Below are 27,135 nucleotides of genomic sequence, written 5' to 3'. Positions count from 1 at the left end.
GGATAACTTTCGCGATCATTGAGAACCTTAAATGTCAAATTACAACTAGTTCGATTACAAATTGTAGCTAAAACCCTCAAAATACCGAAAATCGGGAGGTACCGTTATATGGGAGCTATACCAAAACATAGACCAATGTCGACAATTTTTGGTGGAGATGATTCGTGATCAATGAGAACCTCAAATGTCAAATTACAGCTAGTTCGGTTAAAAATTATAGCTAAAATCCTCAAAATACCGAAAATCGGGAGGTTCCGTTCTATGGGGGCTATACCATAACATGGTCCAATGTTGACTAGATTTGGTGGAGAACTTTCATGACTACTGAGAACCTCAAATGTCAAATTACAGCTAGTTCGGTTAAAAATTGTAGCTAAAATCCTCAAAATACCGCAAATCGGGAGGTTCCGTTATATAGGGCCTATACCAACAAATTGACCTATGTGGACGATATTTGTTGGAGAAATTTCGCGACCGCTGAGAACCTTAAATGTCAAATTACAGCTAGTTCGGTAAACAATTGGAAGCTAAAATCCTCAAAATACCGAAAATCGGGAGGTACCGTTATATGGGGACTATACCAACAAATTGACCTACGTGGACGATTTTTGGTGGAAAAGTGTCGTGACCACTGAGAACCTCAAATATCATATTACAGCTAGTTTGGTTAAACATTTTAGCTAAAACCCTCAAAATACCGAAAAGCGGAAAGTACCGTTATATGGGGGCTATACCAGAACATGGACCTATGTTGACGGTTTTTAGTGGAGAAGTTTCGTGACCACTGAGAACCTCGAATGTCACATTACAGCTAGTTCGGTTAAAAATTATAGCTAATACCCTCAAAATATGGAAAATTGGGAGGTACCGTTATATGGGAGCTATACCGAAACATAAACCTGTGATAACGATTTTTGTTGGAGAAGTTTCGTGACCACTGAGAACCTCAAATTTTAAAATACAGCTAGTTTGGTTAAAAATTGTAGCTAAAACCCTCAAAATACCGATAATCGGGAGGTACCATTATATGGAAGCTATACCAAAACATGGACCAATGTTGACGGTTTTTGGTGGATAACTTTCGTGACAACTAAGAACCACAAATGTCAAATTACAGTTAGTTCGGTTGAACATTTTATCTCAAATCCTTAAAATACAGAAAATCGGGAGGTACCGTTATATGGGAGCTATACCAAAACATGGACTAATGTTGACATTTTTTGGTGGAGAACTTTCGTCACCACTGAGAACCTCAAATCTCAAATTACAGCTAGTTTAGGTACAAATTGTAGCTAACGTCTTCAAATACCGAAAATCGGAAAGTACCGTTACCTGGGAGCTACACCAAAACATGGACCAATGTTAACGATTTTTGGTGGGGAACTTTCGTAACCACTGAGAACCTCAAATATCAAATTACAGTTAGTTCGGTTAAAAATTATAGCTAAAACCCTCAAAATACTGAAAATCGGGAGGTACGGTTATATGGGGGCTATACCAAAACATGGACCAATGTTGACCATTTTTGGTGGAGAACTTTCGTGACCGCCGAGAACCTCAAATGTCAAATTACAGCTAGTTTGGTTAAAAATTATAGCTAATACCCTCAAAATATGGAAAATTGGGAGGTACCGTTATATGGGGGCTATACCAACAAATTGACCTATGTGGACGATTTTTGTTGGAGAAATTTCGCGACCGCTGAGAACCTTAAATGTCAAATTACAGCTAGTTCGGTAAATAATTGTAGCTAAAATCCTCAAAATACCGAAAATCGGGAGGTACCGTTCTATGGGGACTATACCAACAAATTGACCTACGTGGACGATTTTTGGTGGAAAAGTGTCGTTACCACTGAGAACCTCAAATATCAAATTACAGCTAGTTTGGTTAAAAATTGTAGCTTATATGGAAGCTATACCAAAACATGGACTAATGTTGACAATTTTTGGTGGAGAACTTTCGTCACCATTGAGAACCTCAAATCTCAAATTACAGTTAGTTCGGTTAAAAATTATAGCTAAAACCCTCAAAATACTGAAAATCGGGAGGTACGGTTATATGGGGGCTATACCAAAACATGGACCAATGTTGACCATTTTTGGTGGAGAACTTTCGTGACCGCTGAGAACCTCAAATGTCAAATTACAGCTAGTTCGGTTAAAATTGTAGCTAAAACCCTCAAAATACCGAAAAGCGGAAAGTACCGTACCGTAACATAGACCTATGTTGACGGTTTTTAGTGGAGAAGTTTTGGGACCACTGAGAACCTCGAATGTCACATTACAGCTAGTTCGGTTAAAAATTATAGCTAATACCCTCAAAATATGGAAAATTGGGAGGTACCGTTATAGCTTTGGTGGAGAAGTTTCGTGACCACTGAGAACCTCAAATTGTAAAATACGGCTAGTTTGGTTAAAAATTGTAGCTAAAATCCTCCAAATTCCAAAAATCGGGAGGTTCCGTTATATGGGGGCTATACCAAAACATGGACCAATGTTGACAGTTTTTTTGGTGAAGAAGTTTCGTGACCACTGTGAACCTCAAAAGTCAATTTACAGCTAGTTATGTTAAAAATTGTAGCTAACATACCGAAAATCGGACGGTACTGTTATATGGGGGCTATATCAACACATGGACCTATGTTGACGATTTTTGGTGGACAAGTTTCGTGATCACTGTTTTACTCTTTGGTAGAGTTTTCGGACTTCATTCCGACTTCATGTTGATTTTTTACATTCCCGCTTTTTCAATTCTGCGAAAAAGACTTTTTTATTCTCAACGTTTCTCCCTATACCTCTCTTTTGCGCTATGAGTAGCCCTACTGATTGTAGAGTAGCCCTATATGATGCATTCTTCCCTTCGGTAGCAGCACGGCATTCCTGGTAATACCAGCATTCCTTGAAGGTGAAGGCCTCTGGTATCCAAGAATGGATTTTGCGGCTGTAATTTTCCACGGCAATAATTTTCCACTGTGCAGATATATAATTGAGACGAAGGGTGCTTTCATGAAGCAGTTGGGTCAGTTGAGTGGAATATGTCCAACTGATGTCTATTTTCCGTTTAGACGGGTACCTACCTATGCTGCAGCAAGAAAAAGAAAACGTTTTATTCTTATGCGAATATCTTCGCTTCTATTAGGGGTATTCCTAAAGTAAACCCTGTGAAGAGCCCAGCAAACCAAATGTCGGATGTCCGACACGTCTGAACTATTTCGGAAGCAACGTCGTTCAGATTTCGTTCCGATTTCTAAACGATTTTCCGGAGCGGAAATATATCGGAACAAATGTCGGAAAAAAATTTCCTTTCCGAATTTCCCAAGGATTTTCTTCAGATTTCGTTACGAAATCGGATAGAAATCGATACGATGTCGCTGCGACATTTCGTTCCGAAATTATGTCAACCACTTCATACAACTTTAGTTAAGATATCGTTACGATTTCGGATCAGACGTAGGACGTATCGTCCGAATTTTGTTCCGATTTCGTTAAGATGTCGTTACGATTGGTTTGCTGGGAGTTCATTTTTTAGAATTTTTTCTTGTAAAACTTTAAATGTTGCCCATTAGTATTAAAGCATTGCAACACAGTGAGTTCTTAACAAATCGTTCCTATCAAACACTCCAAGCTTTTGGAACTATATGTATGTATGTATGTTACTAATCATAAATAGTTCCTTGCTATCAATTCTCCTCCTTCTACATTGAACTCCAATGTGTCTGTGTTTTTTTGCATTACAATTTCAGATTCAGAACTAAACGATATTTTAAAGAACACGTTAGAGACCATTCGAACCAAAAAGAATACATCTGTGAAAAATGTGGCAAAGTTTTTCCCAAACAAAAAGCTCTTTATATTCACAATAAAAAAGTTCATATGCCAAAAGAACGGTCCCAATGCAACTATTGCTGTAAATGGTATGCCTCAAGACCCCATATGTTAACACATTTTTATAATATGCATACAGCAGCTGATAGTGAACATCGCTGTGATATTTGCGGTCATGTTTCATCTACACCATCAGCCCATTATCAGCATAAACGTTTCAAGCATGATCCCGAAAAGAAGCACAAATGTAGTCTGTGTGAAAAGGCATTTAAAAACCCAAGTCAATTGAAAGTAAGTCGAATTGTCGTTCAGCTCAACCAGAAGTTTAATAATTTCAGGTTTGATTTGGTTTTTCCAGCAACATTTAGCCTCCCATACCGGTACATCTTTATGTGAATGTAAATATTGTCCAATGACTTTTACCCACTATTCAAATCGTCATACCCACATGAAGCGTATGCATCCTCAGGAGTATGCTAAAATGGTGAAAAGGCCACGACCAACAGCTATAATACAATATGACGAGAGTATTTTGGATATTGAAGTTCCTGATGAGTCCCAAAATATAATTGAATGATATGGAACCTCTAATAAATTCCTATTAGTAATTCGATTCATTTTTTTTTTCATACAATTAACTTTTTTATTACATTAAATTAATAATTTAAATGAATTTAATTTTTGTTATTTTTTTCGAATAATCACTAACTTGAATGAAATGCTGAAATAAGTTGTTAATCGTTCTTTCCTTCATCTAATGGGTCGATTATGTATTGCAACAAAAATTCTGATGTCCTGCCAGATGCACTCCCCTTTAAATAATAAATGTGTGTTAAATAAAGCACCCTTTCTTTTTTAGAAAGGGTCTATAGAAGCGCTCTTTCTTTCAGAAGGGGGTGCATAGAAGCACCCTTTCTTTCAGGAAGGGTTTTTAGAAGCACCATTTCTTTCAGGAAGGCTTTTAGAAGCACCCTTTTTTAGAAGCACCCTTTTTCAGGAAGGGTTTTTAGAAGCACCCTTTTTTCAGGAAGGGTCTAGAAGCACCCATTCTTTCAGGAAGGGTCTATAGAAGCAACCTTTTTTCAGGAAGGGTCTATAGAAGCACCCTTTCTTTCAATAAGGGTCTATAGAATCACCCTTTTTTCAGGAAGGGGGTCTATAGAAGCACCCTTTCTTTCAATAAGGGTCTATAGAAGCACCCTTTCTTTTAATAAGGGTCTATAGAAGGACCCTTTTTTTCAGGAAGGGTTTATAGAAGTACCCTTTTTTCTGGAAGGGTCTATAGAAGCACCCTTTTTTCAGGAAGGGTCTATAGAACAACCCTTTCTTTCAGAAAGGATCTATCAAAGCACCTTTTCTTTCAGAAAGGATCTATCGAAGCACCCTTTCTTTCAGAAAAGGTCTATCGAAGCACCCTTTCTTTCAGAAAGGATCTATCGAAGCACCCTTTCTTTCAGAAAAGGTCTATCGAAGCACCATTTCTTTCAGAAAAGGTCTAGCGAAGTACCCTTTCTTTCGGAAAGGGTCTATCGATACACCCTTTCTTTCAGAAAACGTCTATCGAAGTACCCTTTCGTTCAGGAAGGGTCTATGGAAATACCCTTTCTTTTAGGAAGGGTCTATAAAAGCACGCATTCTTTCAGGAAGGGTCTATAGAAACACAATTTATTTCAAAAAGGGTCTATCGAAGCACCCTTTCTATTGAAAGGGTCTATCGAAGCACCCTTTCTATTGAAAGGGTCTATCGAAGCACCCTTTCTATTGAAAGGGTCTATCGAAGCACCCTTTCTATTGAAAGGGTCTATAGAAGCAACCTTTCTTCCAGAAAGGGTCTATCGAAGCACCCTGCCTTTCAGAATGTGTCTAACGATGCACACTATCTTTCAGGAAGGGTCTATAGAAGCACCCGTTCTTTCAGGAAGGGTCTAACGATGCACCCTGTCTTTCAGGTAGGGTCTTTAGAAGCACACTATCTTTCAGGAAGGGTCTATAGAAGCACCCGTTCTTTCAGGAAGGGTCTATAGAAGCATACTTTCTTCCAGAAAGGGTCTATCGAAGCACCCTGTCTTCCAGAAAGGGTCTATCGAAGCACCCTGTCTTTAAGAAAAGGTCTAACGAAGCACCCTGCCTTTCAGAAAAGGTCTATCGAAGTACCCTTTCTTTCGGAAAGGGTCTACCAAAGCACCTTTTCTTTCGGAAAGGGTCTATCGAAGCACCTTTTCTTTCGGAAAGGGTCTATCGAAGCACCCTTTCTTTCAGAAAAGGTCTATCGAAGTACCCTTTCGTTCAGGAAGGGTCTATGGGAATACCATTTCTTTCAGGAAGGGTCTATAAAAGCACACTTTCTTTCAAAATGGGCCTATAGAAGCCGTTTTTCTTTCAGGAAAAGTCTATAGAAGCACCCATTCTTTTAAGAAGGGTCTATAGAAGCACAATTTATTTCAAAAAGGGTCTATCGAAGCACCCTTTCTTTTGAAAGAGTCTATCGAAGCACCCTTTCTTTTGAAAGAGTCTATAGAAGCACCCTTTCTTCCAAAAAGGGTCTAACGATGCACCCTGTCTTTCAGGAAGGGTCTAACGATGCACCCTGTCTTTCAGGTAGGGTCTATAGAAGCACACTATCTTTCAGGAAGGGTCTATAGAAGCACCCTTTCTCTCAGAAAAGGTCCAACGAAGCACCATTTCTTTCAGAAAAGGTCTATCGAAGTACCCTTTCTTTCAGAAAGGATCTATCGAAGCACACTTTCTTTCAGAAAGGATCTATCGAAGCACCCTTTCTTTCAGAAAAGGTCTATCGAAGCACCATTTCTTTCAGAAAAGGTCTATCGAAGCACCATTTCTTTCAGAAAAGGTCTATCGAAGTACCCTTTCTTTCGGAAAGGATCTATCGAAGCAACCTTTCTTTTAGAAAAGGCCTATCGAAGCACCATTTCTTTCAGAAAAGGTCTATCGAAGTACCCTTTCTTTCGGAAAGGGTCTACCGAAGCACATTTTCTTTCGGAAAGGGTCTATCGAAGCACCTTTTCTTTCGGAAAGGGTCTATCGAAGCACCCTTTCTTTCAGAAAAGGTCTATCGAAGTACCCTTTCGTTCAGAAAGGGTCTATGGAAATACCCTTTCTTTCAGGAAGGGTCTATAAAAGCACGCTTTTTTTCAAAAAGGATCTATCGAAGCACCCTTTCTTTCAGAAAAGGTCTATCGAAGCACCATTTCTTTCAGAAAAGGTCTATCGAAGTACCCTTTCGTTCAGGAAGGGTTTATGGAAATACCCTTTCTTTCAGGAAGGGTCTATAAAAGCACGCTTTCTTTCAGGAAGGGTCTATAAAAGCACGCTTTCTTTCAGGAAGTGTCTATAGAAGCCGTTTTTCTTTTAGGAAAAGTATAGAAGCACCCATTCTTTCAGGAAGGGTCTATAGAAGCACCCATTCTTTCAGGAAGGGTCTATAGAAGCACAATTTATTTCAAAAAGGGTATATCGAAGCACCCTTTCTTTTGAAAGGGTATATCGAAGCACCCTTTCTTTTGAAAGGGTCTATAGAAGCACCCTTTCTTCCAGAAAGGGTCTCACGATGCACCCTGTCTTTCAGGAAGGGTCTAACGATGCACCCTGTCTTTCAGGTAGGGTCTATAGAAGCACCCTTTCTTTCAGGAAGGGTCTATAGAAGCACCCTTTCTTCCAGAAAGGGTCTATCGAAGCACCCTGTCTTTAATAAAGGGTCTTGCGAAGCACCCTGTCTTTCAGAAAGGGTCTAACGAAGCACCCTTTCTTTCAGAAAGGGTCTTTCGAAGAACCCTTTCTTTCAGAAAGAGTCCATCGAAGCACCCTTTCTTTCAGAAAGGATCTATCGAAGCACCCTTTCGTTCAGAAAAGATGAAGCACCATTTCTTTCAGAAAAGGTCTATCGAAGTACCCTTTCTTTCGGAAAGGGTCTACCGAAGCACCTTTTCTTTCGGAAAGGGTCTATCGAAGCACCTTTTCTTTCGGAAAGGGTCTATCGAAGCACCTTCTTTCAGAAAAGGTCTATCGAAGTACCCTTTCGTTCAGGTAGGGTCTATGGAAATACCCTTTCTTTCAGGAAGGGTCTATAAAAGCACGCTTTCTTTCAGGAAGGGTCTATAGAAGCCGTTTTTCTTTCAGGAAAAGTCTATAGAAGCACCCATTCTTTGAGGAAGGGTCTATAGAAGCACAATTTATTTCACAAAGGGTCCATCGAAGTACCCTTTCGTTCAGGAAGGGTCTATGGAAATACCCTTTCTTTTAGGAAGGGTCTATAAAAGCACGCATTCTTTCAGGAAGGGTCTATAGAAACACAATTTATTTCAAAAAGGGTCTATCGAAGCACCCTTTCTATTGAAAGGGTCTATCGAAGCACCCTTTCTATTGAAAGGGTCTATCGAAGCACCCTTTCTATTGAAAGGGTCTATCGAAGCACCCTTTCTATTGAAAGGGTCTATAGAAGCAACCTTTCTTCCAGAAAGGGTCTATCGAAGCACCCTGCCTTTCAGAATGTGTCTAACGATGCAACCTTTCTTCCAGAAAGGTTCTATCCAAGCACCCTGTCTTTCAGGAAGGGTCTAACGATGCACCCTGTCTTTCAGGTAGGGTCTTTAGAAGCACACTATCTTTCAGGAAGGGTCTATAGAAGCACCCGTTCTTTCAGGAAGGGTCTATAGAAGCATCCTTTCTTCCAGAAAGGGTCTATCGAAGCACCCTGTCTTCCAGAAAGGGTCTATCGAAGCACCCTGTCTTTAAGAAAAGGTCTAACGAAGCACCCTGCCTTTCAGAAAAGGTCTATCGAAGTACCCTTTCTTTCGGAAAGGGTCTACCAAAGCACCTTTTCTTTCGGAAAGGGTCTATCGAAGCACCTTTTCTTTCGGAAAGGGTCTATCGAAGCACCCTTTCTTTATGAAAAGGTCTATCGATGTACCCTTTCGTTCAGGAAGGGTCTATGGGAATACCATTTCTTTCAGGAAGGGTCTATAAAAGCACACTTTCTTTCAAAATGGGCCTATAGAAGCCGTTTTTCTTTCAGGAAAAGTCTATAGAAGCACCCATTCTTTTAAGAAGGGTCTATAGAAGCACAATTTATTTCAAAAAGGGTCTATCGAAGCACCCTTTCTTTTGAAAGAGTCTATCGAAGCACCCTTTCTTTTGAAAGAGTCTATAGAAGCACCCTTTCTTCCAAAAAGGGTCTAACGATGCACCCTGTCTTTCAGGAAGGGTCTAACGATGCACCCTGTCTTTCAGGTAGGGTCTATAGAAGCACACTATCTTTCAGGAAGGGTCTATAGAAGCACCCTTTCTCTCAGAAAAGGTCCAACGAAGCACCATTTCTTTCAGAAAAGGTCTATCGAAGTACCCTTTCTTTCAGAAAGGATCTATCGAAGCACACTTTCTTTCAGAAAGGATCTATCGAAGCACCCTTTCTTTCAGAAAAGGTCTATCGAAGCACCATTTCTTTCAGAAAAGGTCTATCGAAGCACCATTTCTTTCAGAAAAGGTCTATCGAAGTACCCTTTCTTTCGGAAAGGATCTATCGAAGCAACCTTTCTTTTAGAAAAGGTCTATCGAAGCACCATTTCTTTCAGAAAAGGTCTATCGAAGTACCCTTTCTTTCTGAAAGGGTCTACCGAAGCACATTTTCTTTCGGAAAGGGTCTATCGAAGCACCTTTTCTTTCGGAAAGGGTCTATCGAAGCACCCTTTCTTTCAGAAAAGGTCTATCGAAGTACCCTTTCGTTCAGAAAGGGTCTATGGAAATACCCTTTCTTTCAGGAAGGGTCTATAAAAGCACGCTTTTTTTCAAAAAGGATCTATCGAAGCACCCTTTCTTTCAGAAAAGGTCTATCGAAGCACCATTTCTTTCAGAAAAGGTCTATCGAAGTACCCTTTCGTTCAGGAAGGGTTTATGGAAATACCCTTTCTTTCAGGAAGGGTCTATAAAAGCACGCTTTCTTTCAGGAAGGGTCTATAAAAGCGCGCTTTCTTTCAGGAAGTGTCTATAGAAGCCGTTTTTCTTTTAGGAAAAGTATAGAAGCACCCATTCTTTCAGGAAGGGTCTATAGAAGCACCCATTCTTTCAGGAAGGGTCTATAGAAGCATCCTTTCTTCCAGAAAGGGTCTATCGAAGCACCCTGTCTTCCAGAAAGGGTCTATCGAAGCACCCTGTCTTTAAGAAAAGGTCTAACGAAGCACCCTGCCTTTCAGAAAAGGTCTATCGAAGTACCCTTTCTTTCGGAAAGGGTCTACCAAAGCACCTTTTCTTTCGGAAAGGGTCTATCGAAGCACCTTTTCTTTCGGAAAGGGTCTATCGAAGCACCCTTTCTTTCAGAAAAGGTCTATCGAAGTACCCTTTCGTTCAGGAAGGGTCTATGGGAATACCATTTCTTTCAGGAAGGGTCTATAAAAGCACACTTTCTTTCAAAATGGGCCTATAGAAGCCGTTTTTCTTTCAGGAAAAGTCTATAGAAGCACCCATTCTTTTAAGAAGGGTCTATAGAAGCACAATTTATTTCAAAAAGGGTCTATCGAAGCACCCTTTCTTTTGAAAGAGTCTATCGAAGCACCCTTTCTTTTGAAAGAGTCTATAGAAGCACCCTTTCTTCCAAAAAGGGTCTAACGATGCACCCTGTCTTTCAGGAAGGGTCTAACGATGCACCCTGTCTTTCAGGTAGGGTCTATAGAAGCACACTATCTTTCAGGAAGGGTCTATAGAAGCACCCTTTCTCTCAGAAAAGGTCCAACGAAGCACCATTTCTTTCAGAAAAGGTCTATCGAAGTACCCTTTCTTTCAGAAAGGATCTATCGAAGCACACTTTCTTTCAGAAAGGATCTATCGAAGCACCCTTTCTTTCAGAAAAGGTCTATCGAAGCACCATTTCTTTCAGAAAAGGTCTATCGAAGCACCATTTCTTTCAGAAAAGGTCTATCGAAGTACCCTTTCTTTCGGAAAGGATCTATCGAAGCAACGTTTCTTTTAGAAAAGGTCTATCGAAGCACCATTTCTTTCAGAAAAGGTCTATCGAAGTACCCTTTCTTTCTGAAAGGGTCTACCGAAGCACATTTTCTTTCGGAAAGGGTCTATCGAAGCACCTTTTCTTTCGGAAAGGGTCTATCGAAGCACCCTTTCTTTCAGAAAAGGTCTATCGAAGTACCCTTTCGTTCAGAAAGGGTCTATGGAAATACCCTTTCTTTCAGGAAGGGTCTATAAAAGCACGCTTTTTTTCAAAAAGGATCTATCGAAGCACCCTTTCTTTCAGAAAAGGTCTATCGAAGCACCATTTCTTTCAGAAAAGGTCTATCGAAGTACCCTTTCGTTCAGGAAGGGTTTATGGAAATACCCTTTCTTTCAGGAAGGGTCTATAAAAGCACGCTTTCTTTCAGGAAGGGTCTATAAAAGCACGCTTTCTTTCAGGAAGTGTCTATAGAAGCCGTTTTTCTTTTAGGAAAAGTATAGAAGCACCCATTCTTTCAGGAAGGGTCTATAGAAGCACCCATTCTTTCAGGAAGGGTCTATAGAAGCACAATTTATTTCAAAAAGGGTATATCGAAGCACCCTTTCTTTTGAAAGGGTATATCGAAGCACCCTTTCTTTTGAAAGGGTCTATAGAAGCACCCTTTCTTCCAGAAAGGGTCTCACGATGCACCCTGTCTTTCAGGAAGGGTCTAACGATGCACCCTGTCTTTCAGGTAGGGTCTATAGAAGCACCCTTTCTTTCAGGAAGGGTCTATAGAAGCACCCTTTCTTCCAGAAAGGGTCTATCGAAGCACCCTGTCGTTAATAAAGGGTCTTGCGAAGCACCCTGTCTTTCAGAAAGGGTCTAACGAAGCACCCTTTCTTTCAGAAAGAGTCTTTCGAAGAACCCTTTCTTTCAGAAAGAGTCCATCGAAGCACCCTTTCTTTCAGAAAGGATCTATCGAAGCACCCTTTCGTTCAGAAAAGATGAAGCACCATTTCTTTCAGAAAAGCTCTATCGAAGTACCCTTTCTTTCGGAAAGGGTCTACCGAAGCACCTTTTCTTTCGGAAAGGGTCTATCGAAGCACCTTTTCTTTCGGAAAGGGTCTATCGAAGCACCTTCTTTCAGAAAAGGTCTATCGAAGTACCCTTTCGTTCAGGTAGGGTCTATGGAAATACCCTTTCTTTCAGGAAGGGTCTATAAAAGCACGCTTTCTTTCAGGAAGGGTCTATAGAAGCCGTTTTTCTTTCAGGAAAAGTCTATAGAAGCACCCATTCTTTGAGGAAGGGTCTATAGAAGCACAATTTATTTCACAAAGGGTCCATCGGAGCACCCTGTCTTTCAGGAAGGGTCCATAGAAGCACCCCTTCTTTCAGGAAGGGTCTATAGAATCACACTTTCTTTCAGGAAAGGTCCATCGAAGTACCTTTTCTTTCAGAAAGGGTCTATCGAAGCACCCTGTCTTTCAGAAAGGGTCTATCGAAGCACCCTTTCTTTCAGAAAGAGTCCATCCAAACACCCTCTCTTTCAGAAAGGGTCTACCGGAGCACTCTTTTTTCAGGAAGGGTCTATAGATGCACCCTTTCTTTCAGAATGGCTTTATAGAAGCACCCCTGGAATAAATCAGTAGAACATTGTTTGTATAAATTTTTAATTGAAAGAGCGTTATTAATTATGAAAATCTTACTCGAATTTTATCCACATACTCATGATACTTCTTAGATCTCTACCTGAGATGTAAAGCATTGCAAGACAATGAGTTCAAAATAAATCGTTTCCATCAAACACTCCAAGCTTTCATACTATATTACAAAATCTATGTATGTATGTATGTATTCCTTGTTATTTATCTTCCTCACAATTGGTGGAGGGATAGACACATATACACATATTCATATTGTACTCCAATGTGTGTTTTTTGCATTACAATTTCAGATTCAGAAATAGGCGGTATTATAGGGAACACGTTAGAGAACATCATAATCCGGATCAAAAAGATTACATCTGCGAAATATGTGGCAAAGTTTTGAGCAAAGCAAAAGCCCTTTATATTCACAATCGAAAAGTTCATATGCCGAAAAAACGGTCACAGTGCACCTATTGCGGCAAATGGTATTCCACAAGACCGCATATGCTGGCGCATTTCTATAATATGCATACATCAGCCGATGATGAACATCGCTGTGATATTTGCGGGCATTGTGCATCTTCTCCGTCGGGTCTGTATCAGCATAAACGTGCCATGCATAATACGATCAAGAAATACAATTGTACTCTATGTGAGAAGTCGTTTAAAGCACCGAGTCTATTGACTGTAAGTTTACTTATTATAATATGAGGGGGGAGGGTATATTTTGCTGGAGTTTTTTAAAAAAAATATTTCTTTTGTTGTTGCAGGAGCATATGACAACTCATACTGGTCTTGAAATATATCCGTGCGATTTTTGTGCTAATAAACAATTTAAACGTCGTTCTCATTTATATAACCATTTAAAACGCATGCATCCCGTGGAATACGCAAATAGAGAAAAACGGGCACGACCTCAGACTATAGTAGATCAGGATGAAACAACAGCCGATGCTGATGATTTACAAATGTAAAATGATGGCAATTTATCACCAACCTTTCTCTGTCGTATAAATTTTACAAAATCAGAAATCTGAAATTCTCCTTGTTATTTGAAAATAAATATTTTAAAACCTTGAATATAAACCATTAATAAAAATGTTTTTAAAAATGTGATTTTTATTTATTTGAAAATTTTGCTTATTAGACAATTAGTTTCATTAAATTAAAATTAACAATTTTTTTTTCATTGCTGCAATGAAATAATATTGTTATTGTAATGTAACCTTTTCATTATTGTTATGAAACGTTTACATAAATACTATAAACCAGTTTACTCACTTAGTTGGACCTCTACAGAACAGTTGTCCTATAAGTCGAAATAAGAAAAAAAAAATACATTCCTCTTTATTTGTTGTCTTGCTTTTACAATTTGGAATACCTGTTTTTCGTTGGCGTTCCAGTTTTGCGTGTACCGCCATGTGAACCCTATTTATATGTACGTCATTTTAGCAAGTTCATCATCGCTCATTCTTATGACATGGCCTAGCGAAGGAAATCGTTGAATCTCGATACGTTTAACTATAGCTGGCGGTTCATACGACGTCGATATCCAACGTTAACGCGGACAGGCCCATAGATCTTTCGAAAATTTGTTTCTCTCAACTACTACTATATTTTTTTTCTTCAGGTACGAAATTGTTGTGAAATTCAAAATTTAATGCAGTAGAAATTTTGGGGAACAATATGGAAAGAAAGGTGTAGAACTGCCTTGGTAGAGTTGCTGAACGTATACATTCCGCCGATAAATAGCTGTATCAAAAGAAAGGGTGCATCGATAGACTCTTTTTAAAGAAATGGTGCTTCTATAGACCCTTCATGAAAGAGAGGGTGCTTCTATAGACCCTTCATGAAAGAAAAGGTGCTTCTATAGACCCTTCATGAAAGAAAAGGTGCTTCTATAGACCCTTCATGACAGAAATGGTGCTTCTATAGACCCTTCATGAACGAAAGGATGTTTCTGTATACCCTTCCTGAAAGAAAGGGTGCTTCTATAGACCCTTCTTCAAAGAAAGGGTGCTTCTATAGACCCTTCATGAAAGAAAGGTGCTTCTATAGACCCTTCATGAACGAAAGGGTGCTTCCCTTCCTGAAAGAAAGGATGCTTCTGTAGACCCTTCCTGAAAGAAAGGTTGCTTCTATATACCCCTTTTGAAAGAAAGGGTGCTTCTATAGACCCTTCATGAAAGAAAGGGTGCTTCTATAGACCCTTCATGAAAGAAAAGGTGCTTCTATAGACCCTTCATGAAGGAAAGGGTGCTTCTATAGACCCTTCATGAAAAAAGGGTGCTTCTATAGGCGCTTCATGAAAGAAAGGGTGCTTCTATAGACCCCTTCTCAAGGAAAGGGTGCTTCTTTAGGCCCCTCCTGAAAGAAAGGGTGCTTCTATAGACCCTTCATGAAAGAACGGGTGCTTCTATAGACCCCTTGTGAAAGAAAGGGTGTTTCTATAGACCCCTTCTGAAAGAAAGCGTGCTTCTATATACCCCTTCTAAAAGAAAGGGTGTTTCTATAGACCCTTTATGAACGAAAGAGTGCTTCTATAGACCCCTTGTGAAAGAAAGGGTGCTTCTATAGACCCCTTCTGAAAGAAAGCGTGCTTCTATATACCCCTTCTAAAAGAAAGGGTGTTTCTATAGACCCTTTATGAACGAAAGAGTGCTTCTATATACCCCTTCTGAAAGAAAGGGTGCTTCTATATACCCCTTCTGAAAGAAAGGGTGCTTCTATATACCCCTCCTGAAAGAAAGGGTGCTTCTATATACCCCTTCTGAAAGAAAGGGTGCTTCTATATACCCCTTCTGAAAGAAAGGGTGCTTCTATATACCCCTTCTGAAAGAAAGGGTGCTTCTATATACCCCTTCTGAAAGAAAGGGTGCTTCTATGTACCCCTTCTGAAAGAAAGGGTGCTTCTATAGACCCCTTCTGAAAGAAAGGGTGCTTCTATGTACCCCTTCTGAAAGAAAGGGTGCTTCTATAGACCCCTTCTGAAAGAAAGGTGCTTCTATAGACCCCTTTCTGAAAGAAAGGGTGCTTCTATAGACCCCTTCTGAAAGAAAGGGTGCTTCTATAGACCCCTTCTGAAAGAAAGGGTGCTTCCATAGACCCCTTCTGAAAGAAAGGGTGCTTCTATAGACCCCTTCTGAAAGAAAGGGTGCTTCTATAGACCCCTTCTGAAAGAAAGGGTGCTTCTATAGATCCCTTCTGAAAGAAAGGGTGCTTCTATAGACCCCTTCTGAAAGAAAGGGTGCTTCTATAGACCCCTTCTGAAAGAAAGGGTGCTTCTATAGACCCCTTCTGAAAGAAAGGGTGCTTCTATAGACCTCTTCTGAAAGAAAGGGTGCTTCTATAGACCCCTTCTGAAAGAAAGGGTGCTTCTATAGACCCCTTCTGAAAGAAAGGGTGCTTCTATAGACCCCTTCTGAAAGAAAGGGTGCTTCTATAGACCCCTTCTGAAAGAAAGGGTGCTTCTATAGACCCCTTCTGAAAGAAAGGTTGCTTCTATAGAGCCCTTCTGAAAGAAAAGTTGCTTCTGTAGACCCCTTCTGAAACAAAGGTTGCTTCTATAGACCCCTTCTGAAACAAAGGTTGCTTCTATAGAGGCCTTCTGAAAAAAAGGTTGCTCCTATAGACCCCTTCTGAAAGAAAGGGTGCTCCTATAGACCCCTTCTGAAAGAAAGGGTGCTTCTATAGACCCCTTCTGAAAGAAAGGGTGCTTCTATAGAGGTCTTCTGAAAGAAAGGGTGCTTCTATAGAGGTCTTCTGAAAGAAAGGGTGCTTTTATAGAGCCCTTCTGAAAGAAAGGGTGCTTCTATAGACCCCTTCTCAAAGAAAGCGTGCTTCTATAGACCCCTTCTCAAAGAAAGCGTGCTTCTATAGACCCCTTCTGAAAGAAAGGGTGCTTCTATATACTCCTTCTCAAAGAAAGCGTGCTTCTATAGACCCCTTCTGAAAGAAAGGGTGCTTCTATATACCCCATGTGAAAGAAAGGGTGCTTCTATATACCCCTTGTGAAAGAAAGGGTGCTTCTATAGACCCCTTCTCAAAGAAAGGGTGCTTCTATATACCCCTTGTGAAAGAAAGGGTGCTTCTATATACCCCTTGTGAAAGAAAGGGTGCTTCTATAGACCCCTTCTCAAAGAAAGGGTGCTTCTATAGACCCCTTCTCAAAGAAAGGGTGCTTCTATTGACCCCTTCTCAAAGAAAGGGTGCTTCTATAGACCCCTTCTCAAAGAAAGGGTGCTTCTATAGACCCCTTCTCAAAGAAAGGGTGCTTCTATAGAGGCCTTCTGAAAAAAAGGTTGCTCCTATAGACCCCTTCTGAAAGAAAGGGTGCTCCTATAGACCCCTTCTGAAAGAAAGGGTGCTTCTATAGACCCCTTCTGAAAGAAAGGGTGCTTCTATAGAGGTCTTCTGAAAGAAAGGGTGCTTCTATAGAGGTCTTCTGAAAGAAAGGGTGCTTTTATAGAGCCCTTCTGAAAGAAAGGGTGCTTCTATAGACCCCTTCTCAAAGAAAGCGTGCTTCTATAGACCCCTTCTCAAAGAAAGCGTGCTTCTATAGACCCCTTCTGAAAGAAAGGGTGCTTCTATATACTCCTTCTCAAAGAAAGCGTGCTTCTATAGACCCCTTCTGAAAGAAAGGGTGCTTCTATATACCCCATGTGAAAGAAAGGGTGCTTCTATATACCCCTTGTGAAAGAAAGGGTGCTTCTATAGACCCCTTCTCAAAGAAAGGGTGCTTCTATATACCCCTTGTGAAAGAAAGGGTGCTTCTATATACCCCTTGTGAAAGAAAGGGTGCTTCTATAGACCCCTTCTCAAAGAAAGGGTGCTTCTATAGACCCCTTCTCAAAGAAAGGGTGCTTCTATTGACCCCTTCTCAAAGAAAGGGTGCTTCTATAGACCCCTTCTCAAAGAAAGGGTGCTTCTATAGACCCCTTCTCAAAGAAAGGGTGCTTCTATAGACCCCTTCTCAAAGAAAAGGTGCTTCTATAGACCCCTTCTCAAAGAAAGGGTGCTTCTATAGACCCCTTCTCAAAGAAAAGGTGCTTCTATAGACCCCTTCTCAAAGAAAGGGTGCTTCTATAGACCCCTTCTCAAAGAAAGGGTGCTTCTATAGACCCCTTCTCAAAGAAAGGGTGCTTCTATAGACCCCTTCTCAAAGAAAGGGTGCTTCTATAGACCCCTTCTCAAAGAAAGGGTGCTTCTATAGACCCCTTCTCAAAGAAAGGGTGCTTCTATAGACCCCTTCTCAAAGAAAGGGTGCTTCTATAGACCTCTTCTCAAAGAAAGGGTGCTTCTATAGACCCCTTCTCAAAGAAAGGGTGCTTCTATAGACCCCTTCTCAAAGAAAGGGTGCTTCTATAGACCCCTTCTCAAAGAAAGGGTGCTTCTATAGACCCCTTCTGAAAGAAAGGGTGCTTCTATAGACCCCTTCTGAAAGAAAGGGTGCTTCTATAGACCCCTTCTGAAAGAAAGGGTGCTTCTATTTACCCCTTCTGAAAGAAAGGGTGCTTCTATTTACCCCTTCTGAAAGAAAGGGTGCTTCTATAGACCCTTCTATATACCCCTTCTGAAAGAAAGGGTGCTTCTATAGACCCTTCTATATACCCCTTCTGAAAGAAATGGTGCTTCTATAGACCCTTCTATATACCCCTTCTGAAAGAAAGGGTGCTTCTATAGACCCTTCTATATACCCCTTCTGAAAGAAAGGGTGCTTCTATAGACCATTCTATATACCCCTTCTGAAAGAAAGGGTGCTTCTATAGACCCTTCTATATACCCCTTCTGAAAGAAAGGGTGCTTCTATAGACCCTTCTATATACCCCTTCTGAAAGAAAGGGTGCTTCTATAGACCCTTCTATATACCCCTTCTGAAAGAAAGGGTGCTTCTATAGACCCATCTATACATAGGGATAACATTCGACAACATATTCATGTCATACGCGCATACTACAGCTATGTGCGATAAGAGAACAAGTCTTGCGGCGCCAGTGTGGTTCGCGAATCTAAGCGCAATGCGATGGAAGAATATGGGCTCGGGATGGTGAAGCCGTCTGAATACCTATATGGCAAGAATCGATGATACTGTGCAATACATCTGTCCAACATGCGACACAGGTCCGCACAACACACTACACCATTTCAGCTACCCTACTGACTACCAAACCTACTTAACTAACTCCAACAGATTTTTGGTTACATCCCATCGAAGTAGCCACATTCCTAGGACTTGTGATAGACCCTGAGCCAGATTAAGCAGAAAAACTAACATATAAAATATTGTTAAAACAAGAAAACAAACTCACCAAAACATTTTTTTGCCTCAGCGCCGAGAGAAGATCGTTTCATTAAAGTAACATTACCAATTGTTTTCATTAGTGCAATGCTATTTTTTCATTAATGCAACGAAACTTCTTCATTATTGCAATGAAATAATTTCATTATTTTGAAACTTTTTCATCATTGCTATGAAACGGTTACATTAATTCTATGAAACAGTTTGGATTTCATTAATGAAAGTCTTACATTGCATTAATGAAGATGTTTCTTTGTTGTAATGAACATATTTATTAGGAGGCATTTTATGAAACTCAATGAATCTTTTTCATTAAAGCAAAAACGAATTTTTGCACACATAGGATCGCAGGTGTTTTTAGGACATTCGATTCTAATGGTAAATCCAAGCTCTCAATTAAAATTCAACTTTGTGGGAATTTTTGCTATAACAATTTGCCCTTTTTGACTGGATGACTATATAGCAGACTTAATTACACTGTGCAACATTTTCAGGGTAATTTTGTGCAAACAATTTCAAATGCGGTTTTTATGAAAGTACAGACGCAATAGACAAAAACCCTATTTCCGTTTTGTTTCGTTAGATCGGATTCGGATTTTATTGCCCTATCTAAACATGGCTAAATATTGACTTTTTAAAGAAAATCGGGGCTATATCTTTGAAACCAATACGAATCTTTCCATGACATCCGCAGCACACTTGTGGATAAGAACAAGAAGAAGGTATTTGGAAACATAATGAACACGAATAACATCATTTATTGCCTCAAATTTTATAATATATCTAAAATTTCCGTGATTTGTATATATTTCGCAGCGTATCTCCAAAACCGTAAAATTTTTCTTAATGTTATCTTTGGGAAAAATATTCGCTGGAATGTAATGCATAACTCTTCAGAACATATCATTGTTGTAAAATTCCTCTATGGCGTTGTTTCGATCATATTTTTCAACGACAATTTGATAAATATACCAACAATACATTGAAATTTCAAATATGAGAATAAACAGCCTGTGTGAACGTTGTTTGAAATATGTTTTGTAGAAAGTATGATATGAAATACCGCCTAAACAACATGAAATAAGTGTTTTACAGTTTCGGAATGTTCTGAAGAATTGCTGAGGACATTATTTGGAAAATTTTTGCGAAAGGCTACTTGGTTCAACTCTCAATAGTTTGGCAGTTACTGACCATAATTACAGAAATTATGTAATATTTCCCATATTTTATCAATTTTGATGCGCTATATGCGGTTTTTCGTATTTCGTCTGTTTGACATATAAGTTCTACTACTTTAATACTACAATATTGCTGAAGACTGCAAAGCAAAATTCTTATTAGTTTATGAGATAAAGCACGAATCAATTGAAAAAAGGTATATATGAGGCCATAAAATCTAAACCCGATCTAAAAACACGAAACCCAACTAGAGGTTTTGTAGCCTTAATATGTACTTTCAGAAAATGCCCACTAGAGGTTGTTTGCATTTTCAGTGTTGCACAGTGTTATCATTCTACTAAAACGGTATTTGGACTTTCAAAACATGTTTATTTCATTTTTTTTCTTTATAGAGATAAAATATGAAAATAAAAAGTTTCATTACATGAAACAAACAATATATTAAATTTAAGGTTTCGTAGCATGCATAATAGGCCGGGGCGATTTGAAAACCTTAATGGGCCCTTCGCATTTCTGATTCCTGGGATTGAACTGAGCAAAAAAGTCTACTGGACCATATGTCTACCGCGAAAATCGAGCCTCCCTCGCCAACACGATAGAATTTTGTAACAGAACGCTTGAATATTTTTCTGGTCAACTTTTGTAGCACAATATCATTTATCGACATTTGCCAACAAATGTGCACTTTATCAAGGCCAAAACTGCCTGAAGGAGCATTCTAATAATTTCGCGATGTACTAGAGAGTTCTTAATTATTGTGTTGGCTACAATTTTGGCCATTGTATTGGGTCGCAAATGGTTTAGCTGATATATGCCAAAATATCAAAAAAACGCCAATAAAAAACTTAAAGTCAAAATCGGGAGGCTCGATTTTCGCGGTAGACATATGGTAAAGTAGCCTTTTTTGCTCAGTTCAATCCCAGGAATCAGAAACACGAAACACAAATCACCCTGCCCTAATGCATAAACATTTGATTATATTAATGAAACATTTCATAGCATCAAAAAATAATCAATGAGACCCCTTTATTGATGCAACGAAGCATTTTTCTTCCTGTCTGAAGTTGACAAAAGTTATTGTTGGATTCACAATACAACATATGAAATCTGACAATATATTTACAATGCATATTTTGCTCTTCTTATTGGATTAATTGGATTGGATATTGGATTAATCATATTTTTTTCTCTGCATGTAGAAGTAACCTAAGATTAATGAAGTCACATCCGAATGGGTAAATAAATAGTGAAGTAAAATTTGGCTGATTTTTTTTTTTTTTTTGTTTTTGAAAACTAAAGTCGGAATCCTATTCGTTCAATATTTGATAATCGGTTTTTTTCGATGAGGATTCTGAGTCCTAGATTTATGTACATATATAAAAAGAAAAAGTAGTTAAGGGATGAAGAATATCCTATATACAGCAGACAGTTACATAGTCGAGTGTAAAACAAAGAAAGTGAAAATAATTCAGGATAATCATGAATAAAAATTCCGTGCGGATTCGGATTCAACGTTTTCAAATATTGATTTTTAAAAGAATTTCACTTTTTAAAATTATTTTCCGTGCGAAAAATTCCAAGGGAATTATCCATGATTGCCCTGATTGAGATAATCGGAAACAGTTTGTCATCTGTAGAGCGATTCAAAATGTCGGTAAGTTAGCCACCAAAATGAATTAGTTACCAAGATTTCCCTGAAAAAGTGTCGATTTTTTTAAGTTTTGCATTAATTTTTGCCATCAAACACTCCATACTTTCAAACTATGTTCCAAAAACTTCACCCAGCTATGAGTTGGGTACATATTGTGGCATTCAACTCCAATGTGTGTTTTCTCATTACAATTTCATTACAGATTCGCTTGTAGCAAATATGCTCTAGACCATCAAAAAAGATATCACAATCCGACCAATAAAGTTTTTGTCTGTGAAATTTGTGGCAAAGTTTTGCCCAAAGAAAAGGCACTCTATGCCCACAATCGCAGGGTTCATATGCCGAAGAAACCGGAACAGTGTAAATATTGTGGCAAATGGTATGCAACACGTGCCAATATGTTGGCGCATGTCGCCAATATGCATAAGGCAGCAGATAATGAGCATCGCTGTGATATTTGCGGTGCTTGTTCATCTTCACCTTCGGCGCTATATCAGCATAAACGATTCACACATAGTTCCGCAAAGAAGCACCAGTGTACGCTTTGTGAATGGAAATTTCAGACTCCCCAGCAATTAAATGTAAGTTCGTTGTAATAGAAAGAGGGTGGGGGACGTTTAATTTTTTTACAAATCATTATTTTCCTGTATGTGTTTTTTACAGGAACACATTGCTACTCATACCGGAATTGATTTATATCGCTGCCCCTATTGTGAGAATAAATCTTTTAAACATAAAGCTCGTTATTATGTTCATATAAAGAATGACCACCCACTGGAACATGCTAAGAAGGAAAAGCGGTCGAGACCACAATCTATAAAAGAATTGACGGGGACCGATGGTGGTGATTTACAAATACAATAGATTTTTTAATATAATATATAATATTGTTAGGAAAATAACTGATATATTTTAAGTTAATTTGGATTAATTGCCGTTTTCTAAGAAGAGTTATTAAGCATTTACCTTATTTAAATCGATTTTACAACAACAATTACTGTTTATAATTGCACTCGCCATTTCTCACGTTTATTTCCTTATTGTTTTTTATCTTTCTTTCTACACTCTCTCGTATTTATTACCTCTGGCCCTATTGCCCCAATCCGTCCCCAATTGTATGTGTGTTTGCGAATCGATTAACATTTCGCTTGGACATTTTAGAACATACAAAATTGAGGATGCTAGAACAGTCTATGCATTAGCGAGCGTGTATAAATACGGAGTGTGTTGTAAATCTTATCGCGAACTAAAACCGTCAGCTAAGTAAAGTGTAACCTAAGTAAAGAAAAGCTGTGTGCTTAGTAGAGTCAAGCTGTGTGCGTAATAAAGCAAAGTCGTGTGTGAATAAATGAAGTAACTTTAATAAAGGATTGTAATAAACCGCTTCGGGGAATAAAACAACGTTTAAGTTAAGTTAAAACTAATTCCATAACAATATCATAGAATTATTTATTAATGACCCTGTTTAATATATTTTCTAATTCCCGGCGCGACATATTAATATATTTACATTTTTATTACAAATACATTTTAAGGATTTAAAACAAAAAATTGTCATAAAAACTTTTTAAATGTGTTTATTTGTGGAAATAAATATTATAGATTTACTAAAAATTATATTTTGTGTTTTGTTTTTACAACTTTCATATTATTGACCACGATGTACTATTTCGGCGCAGTGTTCATAACACTACGGCTGACTTCCGAATCGTTAGATGCTTTGCGGGTTTTAAACTTCGTCAAAATATTTCAGTTGCACACTCGTGCATTTTTACAGATGACAGATATTATTAGATGACAGGTATTATTAGGGAAAACAGACATTTTAAAACCATCTGACGATTCGGAAGTCAGCCTACGTACATGTGTTCTACTTTTGTGGTGAAAACGCCAAAGACGTGCGTCAAGATTTAGGTCACTGAAAGTAAGGGGTTTCTGTGATCCTATGAAATGTTGCATTAATATAATGAAATGTTCATGAATGATAATTTTTTAATGAATTTTGAATTTATTTTATCAATGAAATGTATTTCATTGTACTAATGAAACGCATTTCATTGTATTAATAAAATGCAATTCATTGATGTAATGAAACTTTTTATTTCTATACATTAAAAAAAATATATATGTGAATTAAGCATGTTTTGAAAGTATAAATACTTTGAATGTAATGAGAACTAAATCACATTGAAATTGAAATAACAAAAATTCCCATAAATCTGAATTTTGGTTGGATTTACCATTAGAAGCAATGTTCTAAAAGCGCCATGTGCGGAAATTCTTTATTCATTCATTTAACCAAAAGTTTCATTGAGTTTCCTAAAATAAGAGTTAATGAATATGTTCATTAATACAATGAATCACTTTCATTAATCGAATGAAATACTTTTAATTTAATACTTTAATACTTTTTTACAATGAAATAATTTCTCTGCAACAAAAATGAACAAATTTCATTGTATTAACGGAGAAGTTTCGTTTCATTTGCAATGAAGAAGTTTCATTGCATTGATGAACAAATTCGTTAATTTTATTTTTTCATTCATTCCAATGAATTTTTTTCATTCATTCCAAGAAGCTCTACGTTGGTTCAAAATCAATGACAAATTTCATAGATCTTACGTACAATATCATTTATGTTTTGAATCTTTTTCTTACAGTGTTCCAAGGACGTGCACTGAAAGGAAAATTCTTCGTTGCATCAATGAAGTTGTATCATTGATTACACTGCTCAACAAAATTGAAAAAGTTGAATGTTTCAGACGAAGTTGTAGTTGTTTCTAGATGAAATCGGCGAGTTATTTTCAAATCCGGTCCCGGTTTTTCTCCATCAGCTCTTGTTTTTGAGATATAGCTCAAAATCGGTTTTTACGAGTTTAACCTAGACTTTAGTTATTTTCGGATACAAACAAATATTTTTTGTGGGTTTTTCGACATTAAAATATTAAGGAGATGTTGTACGCTCGATACAAGTAGTATTTGAAGTAGTTATGGTGAGTATGTATCAAAAAAATATAGAAAATATACGACGGACCTTGTAAAAATTGCATATTTTGAGTACTTTAAGCTGTAATTACGTCATCGGGGGAAGTCATAGGATCTCCATATGGCAATGCGGATATGCTTAGAGTGTCTACTATATAGTCCAGTATTCAAATATATAATATAAAGTTCATAGCGCCCATGATTCGGCCATAACCTAAAAATCATCATGAAGACTGCCATTGAAAAGTAAATGGCTTATGTGGTAATGATATCACTGGTAAATTATTTCCCTTTACAAGTCTTCATGGCGATTTTTAGTTTATGGCCGAATCATGGGGGCTATGAACTTTATATTCTACATTTGAATACTGGATTATATAGTAGACACCCTAAGCATATCCGGAGTACCATATGGAGATCATATGACTTCCTCCGATGACGTAATTACAGCTTAAAGTACTCAAAATATGCAATTTTTACAAGGTCTGTCGTATATTTTCTATATTTTTTTGATACATACTCACCATAACTATTTCAAATACGATTTTTATCGAGCGTACAACATCTCCTTAAAATTTTAATGTCAAAAAACCCACAAAAAATATTTGTTTGTATCCGTAAATAACGAAAGTCTGGGTTAAACTCGTAAAAACCGATTTTGAGCTATATCTCAAAAACAAGAGCTGATGGAGAAAAACCGGGACCGGATTTGAAAATAACTCGCCGATTTCATCTAGAAACAACCGCAACTTTGGTTGAAACAAAAGTCCTGTTGACCAGTGTTATTTTTCATTGATGTTATGAAATGTTGCATATATAATAATTGTTCCACAAACATCCCAGATGGGACAAGGGAGACTTCTCTCATATCAATGAGTGCACCCCGATTCATATTAGCTCAATGATATGGGACCTAGCCGAGTCCGAACGGCGTGTCCTAAGACACCACTTGTAGATAAGTTTTACATGGCTGAAATACTCAGGAAATGTCGCCAACATCGCTGAGGGGTATTTTGCCACCGTTGAAAATTTGATGTTGCCTGGCCTGGGTGTGCTTACCATTGCACCACGGTGGCACCCATGAAATGTTTATTCATGCTATAACTTATATTACCTAAAATTCAATGATCTTGGATTCATTGTATTGATGAAACGCGTTTCATTGATGTAAGGAAACTTTTTATTTCTATAAGTTTAATTAGAATTAAGTCTTATGTATAGTCCAGTCAAAATAGAAATTAAAATGGCAAAACTTCACACAAAGCTGATTTTTGGTTGAGAGCTAGGATTTACCATTAGAAGTAATGTCCTAAAAGCACCATCTATCCTATGTGCGGAAAATCAGTTATTGCATTAACGAAAAAGTTTCATTGAGTTTCATAAAATTACAGTCAATGAATATATTTACAATTTGTATATAAGTCAAGCTTAATCTCATATTTGTTGTTTTCAAATTTAAAAAAGTGGGTGTAGTTAAAATTGATTACTTTTGGGGATGGCAGAGAAGACTAGTTTCGTCCAATGCCACTTGGACTCATCAGTTCTCTTAGTTCTTAGTATTGAAACAATGAACCCTTCCCCAATTTTATGACGAGCTCAAGAATAAGTGTGACTGATGAATTCGTTTAAATGCAAATTCAACCGAAACACCTAAAAACTCTCGTAGACGCATATGTAAACCAAATTAACTACTCACTCCCACTGTCATGTGTCTCCACATTGCAGAGAATGCACATAACTCTTTTGATAGTTGTCGAAAAATAACAACAACCAATCGTCCACCGTGCTTTCTGTCTATTTTTAGATTCACTTTGGCAGTTTTGTTGAGATGTGTGTTTTACTTACTATTTGTATGTAAGTCAAGCGTAATCTCATATTTGTTGTTTTCAAATTTAAAAACAACAAGTTTAAACTGGGTGTAGTTAATACAAAGAAATTTCTCCCTTTATGCAATGAAACACTTTCATTAAGGCAATGAAATACTTTCATTAATGTAATGTATCTATTTCACCGTATCAATGCAACCGTTGCATAGAAATAATGAAAAAGTTACATTAAAATAATTAAATTATTTCATTGCATTAATGAAGGAGTTTCATTGCATTGATGAACAAATTCGTCAGTTTTACTTTAATGGAACTCAATGACCCTTTCATTCAGAAATCTATTTATTTCACCGTATCAATGCAACCGTTGCATAGAAATAATGAAAAAGTTACATTAAAATAATTAAATTATTCATTGCATTAATGAAGAAGTTTCATTGCGTTGATGAACAAATTCGTTAGTTTTACTTTAATGGAACTCAATGACCCTTTCTTTCAGAAAGGGTGCCTCTATGGAGCCTTTTTGAAAAAAGGGCGCCTCTATGGACCCTTTCTAAAACAAAGAATGCCTCTATGGAGCCTTTTTGAAAAAAGGGTGCCTTTATGGAACCTTTCTGAAAAAAGTGTGCCTCTTTGGACCCTTTCTAAAACAAATAGTGCCTCTATAGACCCTTTCTGAAAGAAAGGGTGCCTCTATGGACTCCTTCTGAAGGACAGGGTGACTCTCTGGACCGTTTCTGTATGAAAGGGTGCCTCTATGAACTCTTTCTGAAAGAAAGGGTGCCT

General features: G+C 38.1%; 2 protein-coding genes across 20 annotated transcripts in view; both read left to right on the top strand.

Annotated features, from left to right (window-relative positions):
• LOC141387190 (uncharacterized) overlaps positions 1 to 27,135 on the top strand; it is a 225,527-nt gene that overhangs the window by 129,574 nt on the left and 68,818 nt on the right. Inside the window, exons 3-4 of one of the 19 annotated variants that reach the window (XM_073956483.1) lie at positions 21,741 to 22,119; positions 22,202 to 23,155. The exons of 17 other annotated variants lie outside the window; for them this stretch is intronic. In XM_073956483.1, coding sequence (XP_073812584.1) covers positions 21,741 to 22,119; positions 22,202 to 22,402 — 580 coding nt within the window. In that variant the 3' untranslated portion in view covers positions 22,403 to 23,155. Of the gene's footprint in view, positions 1 to 12,718; positions 13,098 to 13,180; positions 13,531 to 21,740; positions 22,120 to 22,201; positions 23,156 to 27,135 lie in introns of those variants that run through there. One more of the 19 variants, XM_073956481.1, reaches the window with a different exon arrangement.
• Positions 3,752 to 4,497, top strand: LOC141387194 (uncharacterized). The gene is made up of 2 exons (XM_073956507.1): positions 3,752 to 4,118; positions 4,186 to 4,497. Exons 1-2 carry the CDS (start codon positions 3,876 to 3,878, stop codon positions 4,402 to 4,404), a joined length of 462 nt encoding a protein of 153 aa, XP_073812608.1. The 5' UTR covers positions 3,752 to 3,875; the 3' UTR covers positions 4,405 to 4,497.

The sequence above is a fragment of the Musca autumnalis genome, unplaced genomic scaffold (assembly GCF_047663935.1).
Source record: "Musca autumnalis isolate F117 unplaced genomic scaffold, ASM4766393v1 scaffold_5, whole genome shotgun sequence".
NCBI classification, from domain to species: Eukaryota; Metazoa; Arthropoda; class Insecta; order Diptera; family Muscidae; genus Musca; species Musca autumnalis.
Note: the sequence above shows the minus strand (reverse complement) of the source record. Positions and strands in the feature narration are given on the sequence as shown.